Source organism: Gorilla gorilla, chromosome 13 (genome assembly GCF_029281585.2).
Source record: "Gorilla gorilla gorilla isolate KB3781 chromosome 13, NHGRI_mGorGor1-v2.1_pri, whole genome shotgun sequence".
In the NCBI taxonomy this organism is placed as follows: Eukaryota; Metazoa; Chordata; class Mammalia; order Primates; family Hominidae; genus Gorilla; species Gorilla gorilla.
Genome location: NC_073237.2, coordinates 87,736,731 through 87,754,503, shown reverse-complemented (window position 1 = coordinate 87,754,503; position 17,773 = coordinate 87,736,731). Strand labels below are relative to the sequence as shown.

The 17,773-nt window shown below is 39.0% G+C and overlaps 1 protein-coding gene across 2 annotated transcripts in view; it reads left to right on the top strand.

The window, feature by feature from the left end:
- The window catches only part of AUH (AU RNA binding methylglutaconyl-CoA hydratase), a 141,367-nt gene that overhangs the window by 48,516 nt on the left and 75,078 nt on the right, over positions 1-17,773 (top strand). For both annotated transcript variants that reach the window (XM_004048249.5, XM_031014752.3), the window contains 2 exons: positions 14,632-14,724; positions 16,640-16,696. In XM_004048249.5, coding sequence (XP_004048297.1) covers positions 14,632-14,724; positions 16,640-16,696 — 150 coding nt within the window. The remainder of the gene's footprint in view (positions 1-14,631; positions 14,725-16,639; positions 16,697-17,773) is intronic.

The following is a 17,773-nucleotide window of genomic DNA, read 5'->3' as shown; positions in this document are numbered from 1 at the left end:
CACTCTGTTGCTCAGGCTAGAGTGCAGTGGCACAATCTCGGCTCACTGCAGCCTCCACCTCCTGCGTTCAAGTAATTCTTCCACCACAGCCTCTTGAGTAGTTAGAACTACAAGCGTGAGCCACCACGCCCGGCTATTTTGTATTTTTTGGTAGAGACAGGGTTTTGCCATGTTGGCCAGGCTGGTCTTGAACTCCTGGCCTCAAGTGATCCCCCCACCTTGGCCTCCTAAAGTGCTGGGATTACAGGCATGAGCCATGACTCCCAGCCTAATTTTCAGAAATTTTGTGAGCTGGCTGTTGAACCATAGGCATCTTTAAATTGTGGCAGTATTAGTACTGATACAAATCAGGGTTCACCCTTGTCTGTTGGGTACCATTTTCCCCTCTTGCCTCCTGTTATATTTACATTTTCTACAACTGGAGAATTGATGGGATCTGAAAGGCAAATGTATTTTCTCTTTGGCCACCGTGATTTCCTGTACTCTGTGTGTTTTTAATGAAAGAGAGTTTATAAGCAACTTACAGACACGACTTATTTGAAAGCTCTTCTATTTTATTAAAATAGAGATCAGAAAGCAGTTCTGTATTTCATTCAGAGTCACTAAATTTACTTTATTGTTCCTAGTATCTTAGAAAGTCTGTTCTTAAACAGTAACTCAAATCCTAGAATAAAATTGAGTTCTTTTGTTCTTTAAAAAAAAAAGTCATATGACTATTTTTGAGATGTTTCATTCAAAGGAAATGGTGAATTTTTAGATTTCTAAAATGTTAATCATTGTTATAAGTCCCCTTCCCTCTTGAAGTTTAGGTTGCCTGGATTAGAAGCAGTAAACTGATTATTTTGAAATATTAGGCATCAGCAAAGCTACACAGCAATGAAATTATCAGGATCTATTAACAGCTGTTGTTTCTTACCATTCCTTCTAGGGCTTCCTGGTGTGCTCCTTCCTTCCAATTGTTCGTGGTGGCAGTGTTGACATCACTATTGGGACCCACATTGTGCACATTAGCAGTATAGAATATGGGGAGTGGACATGTTAATTACCTCACTGAGGGCCATTCTTGCCTTTAGTAACATTTAAATTAGATGATATTTCAAGATGAGATAGGAAACATTTTTAGAATTCTCTAAGTGGAAACTCAAGGGATAGACCTAGTTCTCTCAAGTTGAGACATCAAAGAATTGTTACCTAATGATAAAGAAATATTTAAAATAGGTTTTCATTAGAATTTTAGATTACAGAATTTAGTGTGAGGCAATGATGTTGTTGTAAATGATCTTCCACAGTAATCCTTTAAAATGCCAGCATTCATAACTTCTTTTTCTTTCTCTGATGAAATAAAATTGCAAAAGCTTTAATTTAGCAGTGTAAATGCAAAGCTGAATTGAAATACAGGTAATTATGTTAAAAGGGACAGCTGACAAAATTCATGTATTTAACAATTTTTTTCTTAACATTTTATAAGGTTTTATAGAAAGAAATAATTTAATTTTGGAAATTTTCAGTCTCTGGATCTGTTCTTCATCTGATTGAAAATCTACTGTCCATATGCATTTTTCTATGAAAAAAGCTCTCTCTTTGAAATACAAAGAATATCTTTGTATAACTGAATGAAAAAATTCTGTATGAAAAATCGGATGTAAGTTTTATGGTATAAACCTCTTTTCAAGCAGTGCTTCTCATTTTATTTTTGTTAGCATGTCTTTCAGTTTGAGAATTGGGAGACATTTGAATTTTATTATTGAAAGGCTCAAAGTAACGCAAAACAAGTCACTAATAATTAACAGACCCACTACAGTATAATAGATGTACATACATATCAAACTTTCATCTTGGCCTCTCTTCTGCAGAGGTTTAATATTGGAATCAAACTCTTCCTGTCCTAGCCTAGCTATCTTTGTATAAATGAGTGTTCTTTAATGTTTTGGTAACCACATGATCTATCTTTCTGTCATCTTTATCTTAAGCTTGAAGTTCCATTATATTTCAGCATGTAATGATACTCTTAGGAGGTCACAAGATCTGCTCAGTTTAACATTTTCTCAAAGATATTGCCATAGGATGGTTTATTTTGTTGTAGACAGTTTAGATTTTATACATTGTTAAAATGTGATGAACTCTTGAATTATTTTGGTGTAAGTTTATTGATCTTGATCTCTTGATGTGGAATCAGAAAATGTGGATTCTCTCTACCATCTGGTACTTTCCATATCTCCCCGTTGCAAGAACCATGAGTTGGTTTTTTCTTCACTTATACCTAGTGTCTAGTAATGAGCACATGGTAGGTACCTGATTGAGAGGGCAAATTGGCTTATATCTTATTGGTGTAAACATGTTAGCCATACTGTAATTATTTCATCTTATCTTCAGGCTGAACCTTCTCCTGCAATCCCTTTCCTGTCTGCCTCTACCTAAAATTCCAAGAATCCTGCTCAACTTGCCTGAGTTTGATCCTCTGTCTTTTCTACCCAAGCTCCTGCTGCTCTTAGGACATGACTGAGAATGATAGAATGAACATGAGTGGAGCAGTTGTTGGACTGTCTGTTGTGGTAAATTAGGACTGATCCTTTGCTAGATTGGGATGGAAGGTCTCGCTCAGGAGTCCCAAGTTTGATATGTGAAGGTAGTGATGCTTAGTGGACATCCAAGTGCAGATGAATTCGGAGTTGAGGCGGGTTGACCCAGGTGAACTTGGGAGTCATCAGAATGTTAATGCTATGTGAAGCCATGACCACTGGATGAGACACCTAGGGGGTTACTGTAGAGATAAAAAAAAGTTTGAGGACTGTGAGGCATTATGATATTTAGAGGCTGGAATGAAAGCGGTAGATTGAGAAAGGTCAGCCAGGGTGGGAAGGTGGGAAGAAAACAGTATTCTTAATTGTTTGTGCTTATTTTATGTTAGATCCAGGGGGTACATGTGCAGGTTTGTTATATGCATGTATTGTGTAATGATGAGTTTGGGCTCCTAGTGAACCCATCACCCAAATAGTGAACGTTGTATGCAATCAGTGATTTTTCACTTCTCACCCTCTTCACCACTGTCCTCCCCTGTGGAGTCCCCAGTGTCTGTTATTTCCATCTTTATGTTCATGTATACCCATTGTTTTGCTTCCACGTATAAGTGAGAACATGGCAGTATTTGACTTTCTATTTCCGAGTTATTTCACTAAGGATAATGACCTTCAGCTCCATGGGGCAGCAAAAGACGTGGTTTCATTCTTTTATTATGGCTGCATAGTATTCCATGGTGTATATATACCACATTAGGAAGAAAACAGTATTCCAAAAGCCAAGTGAAGAAAATGTTTCAAGAAGGAGAGTGTGATTAAATGCTGTTGACAGGCCAAGTAAGATGAACAGTAAGAATTGACTACTGGGTCTTTGAGACAGTTTGTGTATTTGGCACCACCCAAATCTCATGTTGAATTGTAATCCCCAGTGTTGGAGGTGGGGCCTGGTGGGAGGTGTTGGAGTCATGGGAGTGGATCCCTCATGGGTTGGTGCTCCTGACCTCAGGTGATCCACCCACCTCTGCCTCCCAAAGTGCTGGGATTACAGGCATGAGCCACCACGCCTGGCCAGCAATTCTTAACATAATACATTTAAGATAAAAGTTAAGGCCAGGCGCCCTGGCTCATGCCTGTAATCCCAGCACTTTGGGAGGTCGAGGCTGGTGGATTACCTGAGGTCAGGGGTTCGAGACCAGCCTGGCCAACAGGGTGAAACCCCATCACTGCTAAAAGTACAAAATATTAGCCGGGCATGATGGTAGGCGCCTGTAATGCCAGCTATTTGGAAGGCTGAGGCAGGAGAATCGCTTGAACCTGGGAGGCGGAGGTTGCAGTGAGCCAAGATTGTGGCATTGCACTTCAGCCTGGGTAACAATAGCAAAACTCTGTCTCAAAAAAAAAAAAAAAAAAAAAAAAACAAAAAGAATTGCTTAATAAGGAACATTTTCAAAGTTTGCAGAATTTTTTTTTGTCAATCCACCAAGTTGACCTGAATTGTTTATTTATGTTCACTGTGTCTTTTTTGTTTGTTTGAAGGTCAAAGAGATTTCTAAAAATATGTAATGTAGTTTATTAGATTGAATCCAGCATATATTTTACTTTTTATTTTCCTAATTTGATGTAATTATTAGAAATTTGAAGTGCCGAATTATGGTGTGTGGAAGATTAATTGGTAGAACACTTTACTGTCTTTGTTTTCTGCACGGTGACTTACAGATCTTAGTTTTAGTTTTCTTTATCCTCTCATCAAGAATGATGGAGAATGAAAACAAACATCTGGGAGTCAGTTCTTTTATGAGTTATTAACATCCCTCTCCTTTTGAATCATAGTTCAGTATGTAGTTTTCTTGTTTTTAGAGACGGTGTCTCGCTCTCTTGCCCAGGCTGGAGTGCAGTGGCACAGTCATAGCTGACTGTAGCCTTGAACTCCTGGGCTCAAATGATCCTCCTGCCCCAGCCTCCTGAGTAGCTAGGACTACTCAGTCCACCATGCCTGGCTAATCTTTTTCTTAGTGGATGGATACAGCTTCTTTAAATATATTGACGTGTTTGGTATTAGGCCTGTTGTTATGCTTTTCTTTGTCTTCTGATTTTGGCAATTTTACATTTTAAAAATAATCTTAACTATGTTAGGTGCTTCTCTGGTTTGTTCTGTGTGTGGGTTTATTCTAATAATGTTAAGGGTTGTATTTTGGTACTGCCTTATCGTCATTATTACACTTAGGTAGTGTACTTGATCCACTGTTTCTTTAGAAAGTTCTATCGAACGATGACAGAATTTGTGTATTTCCTGTTTTAAATTCTTCCTTCCCACCTTTCTCTTCTCCCACCCTTTTTTCTTAGTGTTTTCTTTATGCAATAGTTGACCTGTTATTATTAGGGGATGCACTCCAAGACCCCTAGTGGATGTCTGAAACCACAGATAATACCGAACCCTATATATACTGTTTTTTCCTGTACATACACGCCTATGATGAAGTTTAATTTGTAAATTAGGCATAGTAAGATATTAGCAACAATAACTAGGAATAAAACAGAACAATTTGCAACAATATTCTGTAATAAAAGTCATATGAATATAGTCTGTTCTCAAAATATTTTACTGCATTATAGTCACCCTTATTGTGTTGAAGAAGGGATGGAGCAGGATGGTGCGAGATTTTGTCATGCTACTCAGAATGGTGTGTCATTTAAAACTTATACGTTGTTTATTTTTGGACTTTTCCGTGTAATATTTTTTAACTGCGGTTGACCATGGGTAACTGAAACCTCAAAAAGTGAAACTGCACGTAAGGGGAGACTACTGTAATTTTAGATTTACTTACACCTCTATTACTTGGTGTACAAATTTTAAATTATATCTCTGTATCAGCCCTTGTTCATGAAAGCTCAAGAAACCAGTGTACTTTCTTTTGTTGACTTTATGATTTTCAGATCAATTAGATCATATAATTCTTTAAAATAGCTTTATCGAGGTGTAATGACATAAAATAAATTGCCCATATTAAGGTGTACAATTTGGTAATTTTTGACTTGTGAAAACAGCACCACAATCAAGATAATGAATATGTCCATCACCTCCAGAAATTTCCTCATGGCCGTTTGCTGTCTCTTTTCTTTTGCCCCTCCCTGCTACCCTGAACCTATCCTCAGGCAATTACTGAACTTGTATCACTATAATTTTCATATTTTTGAATTTCATGAAAATGCAACAGTATGTATTAATTTTTGTATGTATTCGCTTTTTTTTGATCAATAGTTTTTTTTTTTATTGATGAGTAGTATTCCATTGCCCAGATGTACTACGTGAAAGACATTTGGGTTGTGTTCAGTTTTGGGCTGTTACACATAAAGCTGCTACAGACATTTGTGTGTTAAGCCTTCACTACCCTTATATTTATGGATCAAGTTATGGCCGTTGCTTCCTCAGTAGCATTTTCAGTGTAGTGGATCAGCATATTATCCTATGGATGGTGAGATTGTCGAGTTCTCTGTGGATTAGCTTAAGTATCCAGAGCTCCTCAAACTGTATTGTGTGTATAAATCACCTGGGTTAAAATGTACATTGTGAAAAATGTAGATCCTGCTTCAGTGGGTCTGCGATAGGACCTGGGAGTCTACATTTATAAAAAGCTTACAGATGATGCTAATCCTGCTGTTCTACAAACCATACTCTAAATAACAAGGTTACAGAGCCTGAGAGTTTAGGAAGCAAGGCAATAATGGTGAGGTTTTTTCCTGCCAAGTGAAAGTAAACTACTTATGGTATGTTATCTTTTTATCAGAAATAGAAGTGACTGCCTTTACCATGTTAAGCAGCATTTTAAATGCCAAGAGTTTTGTTAAATGTGGAACAGCAATCAACAGAAGTCATTACTCAGTTCTACTAGTAAGTGTAACCTTCCAGATAAGATTGCTGAATGGGCATGGACTTCCCTGCCAGCCTGTCATCTGTGCATTTCCCTTAGGGAGGGTTTTTTGATTTGGAATTTTGGTAGGAAGGAAATATTCTGGGGTTGGCCCTTTTTATTTTAATAGCCTATAGAGTCATGTACTGGGGGGCACTGCCACACTGTGGGTTTGGGGGTTTCCAGAGAAAACTCAAGTCAGAACTCAATTACAGTCAGCTGACTGGTGCTTTGCATCCAGTTCCCAAGGTTTCCCCAGTTGAACCCAGTGAACTGTGGTGTTGCTGTAGGTCTCAGGGAATTAGTGGCGCACAGAGCCAGTGTGCTGTCGGGCTTCCTATTGAGTTTCAGCATTTCCCTTTTCTCAGGTACGTGGTCACAAGTCCTTAGGGGAAGGATGGAAGGATGGCTTACCGTGTTGGGGATCTGGGGTGTGAGAACTAGTGATAGGCAGTAATGGTTAAGAGCAAAACCCTGAAACCAGACAGCCTGTGCTCAGACTGTACCGGGCAAGTAACAGGAACTCCTTTGTGCCTCAGTGTGTCATCTGTAAATTGAAAGTCATGAGTTCTTACATCATAAGGCTGATAGAAGTTTAAGTAATCTTTGTAAGGTTCTTAGGACAGTGGCCACACATAGTAAAAACTTTTTAAGTATTTGCTAGATACATAAGCATATATATAGAAAGGTAGGAAGGCAGGTGGGGAAATGATAGGCTTAGAAAAATTAAGCAACTTTTCTCAGGGCTCACAATGGTAACAATGGTGACATTGAGCCAGGATTTGACTTTTGAACTCCCCACAATTGCATTCTGTAGCTTCACTTAAATCATTCAACATGGTATGTGGCATATACTTGATGAAACAGTGACTGAATTTAGGACTTCACCAGTTTACTAATTTGTTGAGACGTGAAGTGTCAGCATAAGCATAGTATACCAATTTAACATCCCTGAACTCAGACTAGACTATGTCTGTGATGTTCTGGCTTGGGTCGTGTTAGTAATAAAGTAGAGAATAAGCTCATGTGTAGTTATGTTGTTGACCCTTAGTTATATTAAAAAATAGGTCCTTTCTAATAACTGATTTTTTTTTTTAACTTTACCTGGACATAGGTATATATGAATTGCTTTTTACAGAAGTTATAGGTGTTCTCTTCTAATTGACTAAGGAAATCACCATCTGATTTATATCAGATCAGATTGTTTTATAAACATTCTATCATGTTGTTTTAAAGATGCTAAAGGAAATAATATCCTAGTGTGGTATTAAAATAATATATTGCTGAGTTTTCCAAATGAATAAGGTATTGCTGAAATTTTCCAAATTTTTCCATGTAATATTTTCAAACTGCAGTTGACCATGGGTAACTGAAACCCCAAAAAGTGAAACTGCACATAAGTGGAGACTACTATAATTTTAGATTTACTCACACCTCTGTTACTTGGTGCACAAGTTTTAAATTATATCTCTCCACCAGTACTTGCTTATGAAAGCTCAAGAAACCAGTGTACTTTGTTTTTTTGACTTTTTTACTTCATTAAGCTGTTTTACTTAATTCTTTAGTTAGAAACATTTTGTAGACGGCTTTCTACAATGCTAATTTGTTAATTAATAATTTAAAGTACCAGTGCTTAACCTATTTAATGATTTGAGAATATTAGTATCCCATTTTTCTTGTTCTTTTTGTATGTGGAACCCAAATTTCTTGTCATTTTGTGTTATATATTTCCTATAAGCTTTAGGTACAAGGTGCTGTTAAGAGTTAAGGAAGGTACTTCCTGCCTTCATCATTGAGTATAAAATCTGCAGCACTGCAGTGAGGCTGTCCTCATGCTGTTGCCACTCATGGTCTTACTCTGCATCACTCGCAGTATTAGGGAGGAGTTGGACCCTATTCCATGTTGCCCACATGCCTTTGGTTTTAGTTAAATCGGGGATTGATTACTTATTTTATGCTGTTTCTAGGCAGTTTTTCTCTTTTTTTCCTAGTAAAAAAGTAAATTTAGTCCTCTTTTCTGTGTGAATCCATACAGCCTGAAATTACTATGACAGGCTTGTATAAAAAAGCATGTGAGAGGGAATGCTAGCTTCCAGCAATTTGTTCTTGGTATAATGACCCCTTCTGTAAGGAATGTTGCTGCTCTTCATCTGTTAGTTTTTCTTCACAACAACTTGTAGAATTTTTCCATTTCATTTAGATTTTAACCTAGTGCTAGAATCGAAGTGTCATATTTAAATACTGTTACTTTTGGCTTTTGGATATATGCTCCTTTTAAGGTCTGTGGTGCCTGAGACTTCTCACTTTGAACTCCCATCTCTCACCCGTGGTATGTTTGCAGCAATGACCCTGGTGTGGGCCTCCAGGGAGCAACGGCCCTGCCAGCCTGCAGGCTTCACTCAGGGCTTGTTTTGTTATTGTGATTTTTTTTTAAACCTCAGTGATGGGAATGGGAGAATATACATTAGGATGAAGGTAAAGTTTTAGCCAAAATGAAAGATAATTAGGTATTTATTGTAATTTTCAGTTAACTTAGATTTTATTTCTATTCTTCTTGAAAGATTTTAGTATTCGGACTTCCAGCATAATGCTACATAGGGCCTTTCCCTTGAAATGGTTGATTTCACTGCTTTCTGTAGGAACACTATTCTTCAAGCAAAACCAAATTTAAAAATCATGTGGGGCTGGGCGCAGTGGCTTATGCCTGTAATCCCAGCACTTTGGGAGGCCGAGGCGGGTGGATCACGAGGTCAGATCGAGACCATCCTGGCTAACACGGTGAAACCCTGTCTCTACTAAAAACACAAAAAATTAGCTGGGCGTAGTGGCGGGCGCCAGTAGTCCCAGCTACTCGGGAGACTGAGGCAGGAGAATGGTGTGAACCCGGGAGGAGGAGCTTGCAGTGAGCCGAGATCGCGCCACTGCACTCTAGCCTGGGTGACAGAACAAGAGACTCCGTTTCAAAAAAAAAAAATCATGCGTCTAACAGTAACATTTTCCTTTAATAATCAAATTGTTCATATTTTTCTAGAAGCATCAAATAACCTACATTATGTGTTGTATTTATCTGACAACCGAAAGTAGATACTTTAATTTTCCCCACTTTCATAGTCCTTTGAGTCTAATTATCGTAGGCTGCAGGTCCTACAGACTACTGAAGTGAACCAGGGGCCTGCCTTACAGTTGCTTTTTTCCCTCTTAAAATAGCAAACTGTTTAATTGTTTGCTTTAATTATATTTTTAGGAGCATTTCAAAGGATTATTATCTTCTTTGTCATACCTGGCTCATTTCCTGGTACGAAACTGAAAATAGTATCTGATCCTATTGGTTGCATAACATACTGAGTCATAATTTCTTCCTCTTGCTGTTGGGAATAGCCATTGCTCATTGGATTCGCAGTTCCTGTTTCATTTATTTGTGCTTATATACAACTGTCATTTTGCTGTTCCTTTAGATCTTTGAAATTCATAATCTACCTTTCTAAAGGTGTGTTTTATTGAGTTCCTGCTATGATTATTAACATTTTTTTTTCTTTTTTTTGAGATAGAGTCTCACTTTGTTGCCCAGGCTGGAATGCAGTGGCACGATCTCAGCTCACTGCAACCTCTGCCTCCAGGGTTCAAGCAATTCCCCTGCCTCACCTTCCCAGTAGCTGGGATTACAGGCATGCACCACCATGCCTGGCTAATTTTTTTGTTTGTTCGTTTGTTTTTTTGAGATGGAGTTTCACTCTTGTTGCCCAGGCTGGAGTGCAATGGTGTGATCTCAGCTCACTGCAACTTCCACCTCCTGGGTTCAAGTGATTCTCCTGCCTCAGCCTCTTGAGTAGCTGGGATTACAGTCATGCACCACCACGCCCAGCTAATTTTGTATTTTTAGTAGAGATGGGGTTTCTCTATGTTGGTCAGGCTGGTCTCAAACTCCTGGCCTCAGGTGATCTGTCTGCCTCAGCCTCCCAAAGTGCTGGGATTACAGGCGTGAGCCAATTTTTGTATTTTTAGTAGAGATGGGGTTTCACCATGTTGGCCAGGCTGGTCGCCAAATCCTGACCTTAAATGATCCACATGCCTTGGACTCCCAAAGTGCTGGGATTACAGGCATGAGCCACCGCGCCCGGCCCCCTCTTTGATTATTGAGTGCTCCCAAGTAGAAGAAATACTAGATGTAAAGAGACCACATATATCAGACTGGCATGTGCTTTGAGATGACGCATACTTTCCTGGATAAAATTTACTACGACAGACATCTTTTAGGGAATAATTAGGATGATGTATAGCTTTAGAGTTTATAATATTGTAAAATGACTAATATTTAATTACCCATTGAATATGAATTAGGCTGTTTTACTTAATTCTTTAGTTAGAAACATTTTGTAGACAGCTTTCTACAAGGCTAATTTATGTTAATTAATAATTTAAAGTTCCAGTGCTTAACCTATTTAATAATATGAGAATTGGTATCCCATTTTTCTTGTTCTTTTTGTATGTGGAACCCAAATTTCTCATCATTTTGTGTTATGTATTTCTTACAAATTGTAAGGCATATGGTGCCTGAGACTTCTTGCTCTTGGAGCTCCTGTCTTCCATCTGCAGGCCCTGGTCCTCACCTCTGGTATGTCTCTTGGCACCCAGGCTGGCTCTTTTTGCAGTGACCCTGGTATGGGCCTGCACAAAAGGAAACAAGCCCTGGAATTGTTAAGCTTCTCAAGGGCACACAATTTTCATCCTCTTTAGAAACATAATTTCTCAAATTCTTTCTTAAAAAATCAAGACGAGGTCTCACCATGTTTCCCAGGCTGGTCTTGAATTCCTGGGCACATGCAGTCGTCCGTCCTTGGCCTCCCAGAATGCTGGGATTACAGGCATGAGTCACTGTACCTGGCTCAAATTCCTATTAGACTTAAAAATAATTTTTATTAATTCCAAAAAGTATAAACATATTGGAGAAATAAGAAAGATACATTTATCACTCCAGAGATTCCAAGGGTTTTAAGAGCTGTGTTGTCTGGAAACAGGGATGAAGACCAAATATGTATTTCATAATATAACGGCCTCCAGCAGCTACTTGCTGAGTGACTTCAGCAGGGAGGGAGCACCCACTCTTTCTCTGCTTCTGCTCTCTCCATCTTAGAACTCTTGGCAATTTTTCTTTTCTTTAGCTCCATAGGACTGCATATGTTTATTTCTTTATTAAACAAAAGAAGTTAATAAAAAAAAGAAAAGTAGGCAAAATACCAGGATTAATATAATAAAGGAGGAAGAGGCAGTGAAAAACCGTGAGGTTTGTCCCAGATTAGTAAGGACGTTATTGAGTAGCATTGATGTGATGTTAATTTTTGTTTCATATGGGCTGTATGGTAACGAAGCTTCTGATAGAAAAGGTTATGCACAGAGTGCCATGTAAGCATAGAGGAAGGGACATTTGAGCCTTGACAGACAAGTAGGGGCTAGCTAGGCATTCTAGGCAGAGCTGTATACAGGTATTGAGTCTTGAATGGAGACTTTTGGAGCTGTTTTAAGTAGTTTGGGGCTGGAACAGAATATCTGAGGTTTTGGAAGAGATTAGGCAGGTGTGCAGAACTTAGTTCCAGGTGCCTCCCTGTGCCATGCTAAATGTTTACACCATTTCTGTCCTGAAGGTAGAATAAATCATTGAACAGTTTTAAATAGGGGAATAGCTTGACTGTGTTTACATTTTAGAAAGATTACCCTACAGGAAAGGTAGAAGATGCATAGAAGGGTGGCAGATTGCAGGTGAAGGAGATTAATTAGGTACTTCCTGCTGGTGAGAAATGATGGGACCCAGAACTTGGGTGGTAGAAAAGGGCATTGGCAAGGAGGACATCTGGGATGACTTCTGAGTGTCTTGAGTAACTTGGTGAATGGAGGTGCTACTAACTGAAATACAGCCTAGAAGAAGGATTGAGAAGAAATGGTTTGGACACATGAAGTATTTAAGTGCGTATGTCCAACAGGCAGGGGGCTGTTTGGGTTTGAGGTAGAGATCTGGAAATCATTGGTGGTAGTATAGGTGGTAAAAGTTGTGGATGAGAATGAGATCTCCTGGGAAGAGCTTTTATTGAGAGGGGAAGAAGGCTGAGAAATTACCAGAGGTAGGTGGAAAGGCAGGAAAAATGAGGGACCCAGCAGGCAGTGAAGGGAGGAATACAAGGAGGGAGTGTCCAGGATGGATGTCTCTGATCTTTTGAGGCAGTACATTTAATAGATACTGAATATTGTCCACTGGCTATAGGACAATCTTATAATGTCATTGGTAACTGGAACAAGAATGGTCTTGCTGGTTTGGAGGTGAATGGGTATGGGTGGCATGGATTTACTCTACTCCTCTTAGAAGCTGGTCTGTAAAGGAGGTGAGCTGGAGGGCCTTAGCAAGGCCTAAGGAAGGCTTCTGATGGGTGAGAATTGAGGTTGGAGAGATGGTAGGTTGAGGAGGTCTAGAAATAAATGATCTCTAGGCAGGTTTTTAGGAAGGAAGAGGAGTTGACAGTCGGTAACCAAAGTCATTATGTTCTACTTGTAGTAGCTCAGGATGACCTTGGGAAGGACTCAGTTTAACTTGCTGTTTTATATTTTTATTGATTTTTCTTTTCTTTTCTCCAGATAAAATTCACTAGATATTGTTTGCACATTAAACTCATTTCCAGACTGCAAACCCTGACATAGCTGTTATTTTTTTCACTAAGTGTTCTGGAAAGCACATTTTGAATTTGTCCTGTCCTTTCAAGTCCCTCCCCACCCCCAACCCCTAAATGTTCAGACAGGTACAGATAGTGAAATACTGCCTGTGCAAAAGTCCCTTCCACGCCTGCTCTTCTGGGAGTGCTTCAGGCGGCAGCTGTGTATATGTGCTCCTTCCTGGCCTTTTCAGACTTGATCTTCAATAACTGATGAATTCCTTTATTTATGAATAAGACTTAGTGTACTTCAGCAAATTTGTATATTTTAAAAGGAGTCAAGGAGTGAGCCTCTGGGAGATTTTACATATCAGAATGGAAGAGAGAGATTTTGGGGGATAGTACCTTTTTATTGTTTTTGTTTGTTTGTTTTTTGAGACAGTCTCACTCTGTCACCCAGGCTGGAGTGCAATGGCACGATCTTGGCTCACTGCAACCTCTGCCTCCTGGGTTTACGCGATTCTCCTGCCTCAGCCTCTTGAGTAGCTTGGATTACAGGCACCCGCCATCATGCCTGGCTAATTTTTGTATTTTTGTAGAGATGAGGTTTCACCATGTTGGCCAGGCTGGTCTTGAACTCCTGACCTCAGGTGATCCTCCCACCTCGGCCTCCCAAAGTGCTGGGATTACAGGCGTGAGCCATAGCGCCTGGCCGATACTACCTTTTTAAAATCCACTTTCTGTTACATATTAACATTGGCCAGCCTTGCTTCACATTCCCATAGTCAGAAATAAAATTAATAGAGTTCTGCTTTTCAGAATAACTAATAAAACCAGTCACTTTTTGAACTGGTTATGAAAATGAAATCTGTATGTCATAATTTACAAAAGTTGTATTAAAATAATACTCAATTTCTGGACTCAAGCAAGTTGAGCTTTTAGTTCTGTGACTGGCTGACCCCTTTCCAGGCATGCTTGTGAGCAGGTTCTCAGGGCATCTTGCCTCTGAAGTGGAAGAGCCTGATTGTTTTCCAGCTCCCATTCATAATGTTAGGGCTCCTCACTAAATGACAGCTCACGGGCCAATGCCACAGCAACTACTTGGACAGTTTCTTGTTTGAGCAGATGTCTTTCTTTGAATGAGACTCTGTCATTCCAAGCACTGAAGTAGCCCATAAAGGATCATAAATTTCACAATTATGTATAAGTCATTTCAATTTGAACTTTGTATGAACCAAACATCTTGTGAAAGACTTCTGGCTCTAAGATTAAGAAATTGTAGAACTGTGATTCTGTTAATTCAACAAAAAATGTTTATGAAAGTAATTCAATAATATGGGAAGATTTAAAGATATTGCACATACATGTGATGGAACACTATACAGTAATTATATAATGTTTTTGAAGAATAATGATGGAAATGCTTATATTTTGTTAAAGGTAAAAGGGATACAAAAGTCTGTATATGATCTCCCATTTAAAGCATAAATTCACAGAAAAAAATTTAAAATTAATTACACAGTGAGATAATAATCTTATTAAGGAAGCATAAAATTTTTCTTTCCATTTCAGCTAATCTTCCGGTACCAACAATTGCAGCAATAGATGGACTCGCTTTAGGTGGTGGTCTTGAACTGGCTTTAGCCTGTGATATACGAGTAGCAGGTGAGAATTAATCCTGTTAAAAACATAATTTAAAAAAGTGAAGGTTGTGTTTACTCTTCAGGTAATTTTAAATATTTTATTCTGCTTCCTGTTGTTGAGTAGAATATTTTCAAAAAGTCACTTGTTGGTCCTAATGGTGTTTTCGAAAATCCCACCTGAAAAAAGTCTTGTGTTGTTTCTTGCCAGGATTTGGGTCAGGTAGAACTGAGTTTGAATCTTAGGTCCTGGACCAGGTGTGTGGCTCGCACCTCTAATCCCAGCACTTTGGGAGGCTGAGGTGGGAGGATCACTTGAGCCTGGGAGTTTGAGGCTGCAGTGAGCCATGAGCGTGCCATTGCACTCTAGCTCAGGTGACAGAGGGAGACCCTGTTTAAAAAAAAAAAAAATTAAAAAGGAAAGAAAAAAAGGAAAAGAATTTGAGGTCCTCCCCTTTTTAGGCCAATATCTTCCTCTTTAGAGGAAATGGGGGAAATGACTGTTGCTGTTGTGAAGATTAAGCAATTAATCTGTGGATGTTAATCTAAGTACTACATCACCATTAGCTACAGTAATGATAACTGAATCTCCTTGAAGTCCACTTTCTTCCTGAATGGTTTTCTGAGGATCTTACGAGGTGAATAGAAAAAGAGTGAAAAGAATTAGTGCCCATTGCTTACTGTGTGCAGTCCAGGCACCCAGTGTTATTCTAGCGCTTGACATGTATTCACTCACTCCATCTGCATAACAACCCTCAGAGCAGGTACTGTGGGGCACTGGAGGAAACTGGAGAAGGGAGAGGGGAAGTAACAAGCCCCAAAGAAGTGACTGAACTGAGATTTGAACCCAGACTGTTTGGCCACAGCCCACACACCTGTTACCTCATGAGAGCAACGTAGACTGATCTCCCATATTCATCGTTCTGGACACTATATTCCATAGAGACTCAGCTCTACCTGTGTCCTCGGGCTCTGAGACTGAGAACTGGGCACAGCAGACAGCACAGAGTTGTCACTGTTCTTCTCTTGCTTTCCATGATCATTTCTGATGTGGCTGCATGTTAAAAGCAGAGCTGCCAAGGCAGAAGGATTGATTGAGGCCAGGAGCTCAAGACTAGCCTGGGCAGCATAAGGAGACCTCATCTTTATAAAAGATTTTTTAAATTTTTAGAAAAATGTAGCGTCAACATGATTCAGTTTCTTGGGATTTCTGGTTGCTAGTCCATGTGTCCTTTTTCCTCCTTTTCACTTCATTTTAGGAACCTATTTTCTTGTAATGAAATCATTGGATTTTAAATTGAAAAGCTAAGGTACACGTAATCCATTTCTGAAAGAATACAGGTTTTGGAAATTAGAATATGGGAAGTAGTCTAAGTATATTTGGATATGCAAATAAAGAAGTTATTAAGATGTTTTAAAGTAGCTATGAAACAGACATGAAAAGAGGAACCCTGTCCACCTGTCAGAATAGTAAAACTATTTGTCAGAAGGTAACTAAAGACTTGGTCTTGAAAAGTTGCCATATCTGATATGACCTATTAAGCTCTTTGGTCTGGGGGACTATATTCAGGCAACTGAAGAATTTGGGCTTGTCAGATACTGACAAGTCTGCTGATCCTGAATAATTAATAGATCTATGCCCCCAAATATGACTTGGCAATATCGGGTCTAATAATGGAGTTACATTCCTGGCCTTATGAATCAAAAATTAATTCACTGCCAAGCAGTTTTTAACAGAAAATGTTGTGTGACTCTCCTAATACATGTCATTCAGAGTGCTTACTTATTTCCATAACAATGCCTTTTAAGTGGTTTTTTAAGAATTTGTGATATCAATTTAATTAGTAAACAATATTTTAGTATATCTCATAACTTTTTCAAGTTGTCATATTTGAATGTGGTGATATGGATGATACTTAATTTTCTTTCTTTCGTTTTAGCTTCCTCTGCAAAAATGGGCCTGGTTGAAACAAAATTGGCAATTATTCCTGGTGGAGGTATGAGTAGTTCACGCCCATTCCTCAAATCCTTGATTTGTTCCTAGAAACAGGGCATAAGGCAAAATCATGTTAATTGGAAAGGCAACATTTTGGGTAAAGAGACAATGGTATATTGTTTGCATCCCTAGCAAAGTCCCCATTCAAGTTACAGGCATACCTAACAGATTTTCCCCACCGCAATGAAACAAATACTGTGATAGAGCAAGCCACACAAATTTTTTGGTTTCCCAGTGCATATAAAAGTTATGTTTACACTATCTGCAGTCTGTTAAGCATGCAGTACCGTTATGTCTAAAAACAAAATGTACATATCTTAATTTAAAAATACTTTATTGCTAAATTTTCTAATGGTCACCTGAGCCTTCAAAGAATCATAATCTTTTTGCTGGTAGAGGGTTTTGCCTTGATGTTGAGGCTGCTGACTGATTAGAGTGGCGATTGCTGGAGGGTGGAGGTGCTGTGCCAATTTCCAAGGACAGCAGTGCAGTTTGCCACATCAGTTGACTCTTCCTTTCACAAGAGATTTCTCTGTAGCATGCGCTGCTGTTTGATAGCATTTTATTCATAATTCTTTCAAAATTGGAATCAACCCTCAAACCCTGCCACTGCTTTATCAACTAAGTTTATGTAATACGCTAAATCCTTTGTTGTCATTTCTGCAGTGTTCACAGCATCTTTATCAGAAGTAGATTCCATCTCAAGAAACTGTTTTCTTTAATCGTCCATGTATTAGTCTGTTCTCATGCAGCTAATAGAGACATATGCGAGACTGGGTAATTTATAAAGGAAAGAGGTTTAATGGACTCACAGTTCTACATGGCTGGGGAGTCCTCACAGTCATGACAGAAGGCAAAGGAAGAGCAAAGGCATGTCGTACGTAGAGGCAGTCCAGAGAGAATGAAAGCCAAGGGAAAGGGGAAACCCCTTATTAAAAAAAGCATGAGATTTCCTGAGACTTATTCACCACCACGAGAATAGTATGGGGGAAACCGCCTCCGTGGTTCAGTGATCTCTCACCATATCCCTCCCATAACATGTGGGAATTATGGGAGCTACAATTCAAGATGAGATTTG